Source organism: Eubalaena glacialis, chromosome 1 (genome assembly GCF_028564815.1).
Source record: "Eubalaena glacialis isolate mEubGla1 chromosome 1, mEubGla1.1.hap2.+ XY, whole genome shotgun sequence".
Classification (NCBI taxonomy): Eukaryota; Metazoa; Chordata; class Mammalia; order Artiodactyla; family Balaenidae; genus Eubalaena; species Eubalaena glacialis.
In genome coordinates this window covers 19,058,566-19,065,489 of record NC_083716.1, presented here as the reverse complement: position 1 = coordinate 19,065,489, position 6,924 = coordinate 19,058,566, and the positions used below count along the sequence as shown (strand labels likewise).

At 37.3% G+C, this 6,924-nt stretch overlaps 1 protein-coding gene across 1 annotated transcript; it reads right to left on the bottom strand.

Annotated features, from left to right (window-relative positions):
• Positions 1–4,721: 4,721 nt before the first annotated feature.
• Positions 4,722–6,208, bottom strand: LOC133090976 (small ribosomal subunit protein eS21-like). The gene is made up of 2 exons (XM_061189700.1): positions 5,848–6,208; positions 4,722–4,759 (listed from the first exon to the last, which is right to left on the bottom strand). The coding sequence occupies exons 1-2, from the start codon at positions 6,206–6,208 to the stop codon at positions 4,722–4,724; spliced, it is 399 nt and encodes a 132-aa protein (XP_061045683.1).
• Positions 6,209–6,924: the final 716 nt, after the last annotated feature.

Genomic DNA, 6,924 nt, shown 5'->3' with positions numbered 1-6,924 from the left:
ACAATTAAAGTCCTACGTGATCTGAGCTCAGACTGGAGTAATCCCAGTTGATTTCTATCTATTACAGATTTCTCCCAGTATGAGAGGACAAGAGAAATAAGGCCTACTTTACAAAATGTCTTCAAACTAAATGATTATATAATCTACATTCAATTAATTTATACATACCCTACTGTAGAACAGTGTCTGTTAGGGTGACAGAGCATGGTAACTGCATAAAACTTAAACCTTTATCTACAGTGGTTCAAGTCCTCTTCCTAAGAATATGTTTATAATCAACGTTCTTTCACTAATTACCCAATTTCGCTCACCATAGCATTCCTCACTTTAACTGAATGGAAAATGCTAGGCTATCTGCAAATCCCGAAAGGGCCAAACATCATCAGCCTCTATGGATTATTACAACCCATTGCTGATGCAGTCAAATTATTTATTAAAGAACCGCTACAACCATCAATCTCATCAATTTATATGTTTACTATTGCACCAATGCTAGCCTTAACCCTGGCTGTCACATTATGAATTCCTCTTAACATACCTTATCCACTAATTAATATGAACCTAGGCGTACTATTTATACTAGCTATATCAAGCCTAGCCGTTTATTCCATCCTCTGCTCTGAATGAGCTTCAGATTCAAAATATGCATTAATCGGAGCTCTATGGGCAGTAGCACAGACAATCTCATATGAAGTAACATTAGCAATTATTCTGTTATTATTCCTACAGATAAATGGATCATTTATACTTTCAACAGTAATTATTACACCAGAACACCTATGACTATTTTTCACATCCTGACCCCTAGCCAGAAATTGTTTTATCTCTACTCTTGCAGAAACCAGCGGAGCCCCACTGGATTTAACAGAAGGAGAATTAAAACTTGTAATCAGCTTCTGTGTAGAAAATGTAACAGGCCCGCCCGTTCACCCTATTCTTTCTAGCAGAATATGTCAATATCATTATAGTAAGTATTTGCACAACCATCTATTTTTAGGAGCATTTCACAATCCCTACATGCCAGAATTATATACAGCCAATGTCATCATTAAAACACTCCTGTTTTGATTACTGTAGCTTTATAGTATAGTCTGAAGTCAGGGAGCCTGATTCCTGCAGCTTTGTTTTTCTTTCTCAAGATTGCTTTTGCTATTTTGGGTTGTTTGTATTTCCAGACAAATTTTAAGAATTTTTTGCTCTAGCTCTGCAAAAAATGCCATTGGTAATTTGATAGGGATTGCATTGAATCTGTAGATTGCCTTGGGTAGTATAGTCATTTTGACAATAAACTTAAAAGCTTTTGCACAGCAAAGGAAACCATAAACAAAACGAAAAGACAACCCACAGAATGGGAGAAAATATTTGCCAACGAGGGATTAATCTCCAAAATATACAAACAGCTCATGCAGCTCAATATAAAAAAAACCAAACAACCCAATAAAAAAATGGGCAGAAGACCTAAATAGACAGTTCTCCAAAGAAGACATACAGATGACCAAGAGCATGCGAGAAAATGCTCAACATCGCTAATTATTAGAGAAATGCAAGTCAAAACTACAATGAGGTATAACCTAACACCCAGTCAGAATGGCCACCATCAAAAAGTCTACAAACAGTAAATGCTGGAGAAGGTGTGGAGAAAAGGGAACCATCCTACACTGTTGGCAGGAATGTAAATTGGTACAGCCAATTTACATTTTTTATGGAAAACAGTGTGGAAGTTCCTTAAAAAACTAAAAATAGAGCTACCCTATGATCCTGCAATCCCATTCCTTGGCATATATCTGGAGAAAACCATAATTCGAAAAGATACATGCACCCCAACCTTCAATGCAGCACCATTTACAACAGCCAAGACATGGAATCAACCTAAATGTCCATTGACAGATGAATGGATAGAGAAGATGTGGTATATATATATACAATGGAATATTACTCAGCCATTAAAAAGAATGAAATAATGCCATTTGCAGCAACATGGATGAACCCAGAGATGATCACACAAAGTGAAGTAAGTCAGAGAAAGATAAATATCATACGATATCACATATATGTGGAATCTTAAAAAAATGATACAAATGAACTTATTTACAAAACAGACAGACTCACAGACATAGAAAACAAACTTACAGTTACCAAAGGGGAAGGGGGGGAGGATAAATTAGGAGTTTGAGATTAACATATAGCCACTACTTTATATAACATAGATAGCCAACAAGGACCTACTGTATAGCACAGGAAACTCTACTCAATACTCTGTAATAACCTATATGGGAAAAGAATCTGAAAAAGAATAGGTATATGTATAACTGAATCACTTTGCTGTACACCTGAAACACAACACTGTAAATCAACTATACTCCATATAAAATAAAAATTTTTTAAATAAAAATAATTAAAACAAACCAAAAAAACACTCCTAACAGTCTCCTTTCTGTGAGTTCAAATATCCTATCCACAATTTTGATATGATCAACTTACTTATCTCTTATAAAAATTTTTTTTTTACCACTAATACTAGCTCTATCTATATGAGAGGTTTCTCTACCTGTCATCACGTCAGGCATCCCACCACAAACATAAGAAACATGTCTTACAAAAGAGTTACTTTGATAGAGTAAATAATAGAGGTTTAAACCCTCTTATTCCTAGAATCATAGGAATTGAACCTACCCTTAAGAATTTTACTTTCTTCATACTACCACATTATAGTACATTTTATAGTAAGGTCTGCTAAGTAAGCTATCAGGCCCACACCCCAAGAATGTTGGTTTATATCCTTCCAGTACTAATAAGCCCTACTGTTTTCACTTTCATTCTACTGACCGTCATCTCAGGAACCACAGTTGTAGTAACAAGCTCACACTGGTTAATGTTATCCCCATTCTAATAAAAAAATTAACCCATGAGCTATAGAAACATCCAACAAATATTTTCTAAAACAACCCACTGCACCAATACTACTATAATGGCTATAATTATTAATCCAATATACTATGGTCAATGAACATTACAAAAGTCTTTAATCCAAAGCATCCACCATCCTAATAATAGCCCTTGTCACAAAATTAGGGCTTTCCCCATTTCGCTTCTGAGTGCCTGAAGTAACACAAGGCGTTCCATGAACAGCAGGCCTGATGCTAGTAACATGACAAACTTGCACCCCTATCTGTTTTATACCAAGTCTCACCAACCATAACCCTAAACATACTATTAATCATAGCTATATTATGAATCATAATTGGAGGCTGAGGGGGACTCAACCAAACTCAGCTACAAAAATTATAGCCTGTTCATTCATCAATGGCCCATATAGAATGAATAACTGCTATTATAATGTATAATTCAACCACAGAAATTCTAAACATACTAATTTATATCATAACAACACTATCTTCTTACCATTTATGGCCAGCTTATGTACCAGAAACTACCATTATCACACACATGAAAGAAAACAGTTTCCATCACAATCCTTATCCTCACCATTAAAGGATCATTAGGAGGTCTCCCACCACTATCAAGGTTTTTACCCAAATGAATAACTACTAAGAGATAAAAAAAGATAACATTCTACCAACACTAACAGCCATCAGAGCACTACTTAACATATATTTCTACATGCAGCTAACGTACTCCACATCACCAACTATATTCCCTTCAATAAACAACACAAAAATAAAATTCCAATTCAAACATACAAAACAAATAACCTTCCTATCATTACTAATTGTAATATCCACACTATTACTACCTGTAACACACATTTCTATCAGTGCTGGGCTAGGAATTTAGGTTAGTTTAGACCAAGAGCTTTCAAAACCGTAAGCAAGTATAATTTACTTAATTCCTGAAAATAAGTATTGCAAGACTCTATCCTACATCAATTGAATGCAAATAAAACATTTTAATTAAGCTAAATCCTCACTAGATTGATGCGCTTCCACCCCACAAAATCTTAGTTAACAGGGAAATACTGTAGTCACCTGGCTTCAATCTATTGAATACTTCTCCCACCTTGCAAAAAAAAAAAAAAAAAAAAAAGATGGGAGAAGCACAGGCAGAATTGAAGCCGCTTCTTTGAATTTGCAATTCAATTTGTTGATTGAACACAGGGCTTGGCAAAAAGGGGGCTCAATCTCTCTTTAGATTTATAGTCTAATGCTAACTCAGTCACTTTACTTATGTTCATAAACTGCTGATCATTTTCAACAAAGCACAAAGATATTGGCACTTTATATTTACTATTTGGTGCTTGAGCTGGAATAGTAGGCAACACCTTAAGTCTATTAATCCATGTTGAGCTATGCTAACCTGGAGCGCTACTTGGAGATGACCGAATCTGTAATGTAGCCATAACAGCCCCTGCATTTGTAATAATTTTCTGTATAGTTGTACCCATTATGATTGGAGGGTTCAGAAATTGACTTGTCCCACTAATAACTGGGGCACCTGATATAGCATTTCCCTGAAAAGTAAGAGAAGCTTTTGACTACTTCCCCCATCATTCTTGCTCCTACTCCTATCAACAGTAGAAGCTGGTTCTGATACTGGTTGAAGTGTATATCCACTTCTAGCCAGCAATCTGGCCCACACAGGAGCCTCTGTTGACCTAACCATTTTCTCCTTACGTTTAGCAGGTGTCTCTTCAATTCTCGGTGCTGTTAATTTTATCACTATGACAACTACAAATTGGCACTTGCCATTTACCTCTACAAGGATTAAATTATGAGCCGCAGCAGCTGGTGACCTTTAATACCTGAAAGGAGTTCAGGGTGAAGATCAGGAATGAGGCACTCTATGCCCTGGGAAAAACTGGCAGAACAGGTCTTCAGATAGTTAGATATTTTCAGGAGAAGATTTTATGAGCCCAATTTTTGCATCTCCTCGTATTTAGAAAAGCACTAAAATCCTTCATGGGTGACTTCGCTCCTCGTGACTAGCAGAATAATCCTGCAAAAAAATATGTGCCTGATTGCATGTACTCCCCCTGCACCAAAATCACATATATACTGACCTTCCCCCTACCTCTTTGGAGCGGTTTCTCAGAGCTATCTAAAATGCTGTCTCCCCGGCTATAGTCCTCATTTTGCCCCAAAATAAAATGTAACACAAAACTCTCACGTTGTGCGTTTTTTTCAGTCAACGACTATAATCTTTACTATAAAACCAGCAGACATATCTCAATACCAAACACCATTATTTGTTTGATCTGCCCTAATTCTGGCCACATTACTATCGTTGTCACTCTCAGTTCTAGCAGCCAAAATTACCATATTGTTAACAGAAAGAAATATAAACACTACTTTCTTTGGCCCTGCAGGAGGAGACCCAATCCTGTATCAACACCTATTTTGATTCTTTGGTCACCCTGAAGTCTGTTACTTGTAGCCTACCAGAATTTGGAATAACCTCACATATTACATACTATTTAGGACAAAAAGAGCCTTTTGCATATATGGGAATAGTTTGAGTCATGTCCATTGGCTTTTTAGGACTTATCTTGTGGACCCATCATATGTTTACAGTAGGGATAGATGTCAACCCATGAACATACTTTACATCAGCTAAAGTAATTATTTCTATCCTGACAGGAGTAAAAGTATTTAGCTGATTAGCAACTCTTCATGGAGGTAATATTACATGATCTCCCACTCTATTATGAGCTTTAGGCTTTTTCTTTGTACAGTAGGTTGTGTGACAGGAATGGTCTTAGCTAATTCATCCCTGGACATTGTCCTCCATGGTACATACTACAAAGTAGCACACTTCCATTATGTAATGTCAATGGGAGCAGTGTTCACTATTTTTTTGGGGGGGGGGGTTCACTATTTATTTATGACAAACATTCCACATCCAGGTTCCTCTCGAGGCAGAAGTTCTTTGAGATGATGCCGTCCGCCTTGGCTAGTCGGAGAATGGAGTCATCTGACTCACCCATCCTGCGAATGGCCCCGCAGATAGCGTAGGTTTTAAACTGGCCATTGACCCTGCCTGTCACCTTGTCAACCTCGGCCACGTTCATCTGGACGGACGCATGGTCCTTGGCGCCGATGACGCGGTTGCTGGCAGAGCATTTCCGCAGCATGTACGGGTCCACGAACTCGCCGGCATCGTTCTGCGTGTTGAGGGAGCGTCTGGTGGCACCGCAATGAGCGTGAGCGCAGGAAAAAAAAACAGCAGTGTTCACTATTATAGGAGGCTTCATGCACTGATTTCCACTCTTCTCAGGTTATACACTTAACATGAGCAAAAATGCCCTTCATCGTTATATCTGTAGTAGTAAATATGATCTTCTTCCCGCAGCACTTTCCTGGCCTTTCAGGGATGTCACTACATTACTCCAACTACGCTGATGCACACACAACATGAAATCTTTCATCTATAGGCTCATTCATCTCATTAACAGCAGTAATGCGAATAATCTTTATAATTTGAGAAGCTCTTGCATTCAAATGAGAAGTCTCAGTAGAGGAACAACTACTAACCTAGAATGGTTACATGGATGCTGTCCACCGTATCCTATGTTTGAAGAGCCTACTTATGTAAATTTAAAATAAGGAAGGAAGGAATCGAATTCTTTTCAACCAGTTTCAAGCCAACACCATGACAATTATGTCTTTCTCAATAAATGAGATAAAAATAAGTTATGTAACTTCATCAAAGTTAAATCATAGGCAAAAATCTTGTATATCACTATGGCACATCCATTTCAACTAGGCTCTCAAGGTGCAACGTTACCTGTCATGGAAGAACTTTTACATTTTCATGATCACACATTAATAGCCATTTTTAAAACAGAACTTAACTTATAATATTGACAACTAAGCTGACTCATACACATACACTAGATGCACAAGACATTTGAACCATTTACCAGTCATCATTATAATTGCCCTATCATCACTACGAATCCTTTTTATG

Excerpts from the sequence above, each read along its gene's own strand:
- LOC133090976 (XM_061189700.1), bottom strand. The coding sequence starts at position 6,208 with ATGAAGCCTCCTATAATAGTGAACACTGCTGTTTTTTTTTCCTGCGCT. Across the intron at positions 4,760-5,847 it reads GAGGAACCTGGATGTGGAAT|GTATTAAAGGTCACCAGCTG; the intron begins GTTTGTCATAAA and ends AACTCCTTTCAG.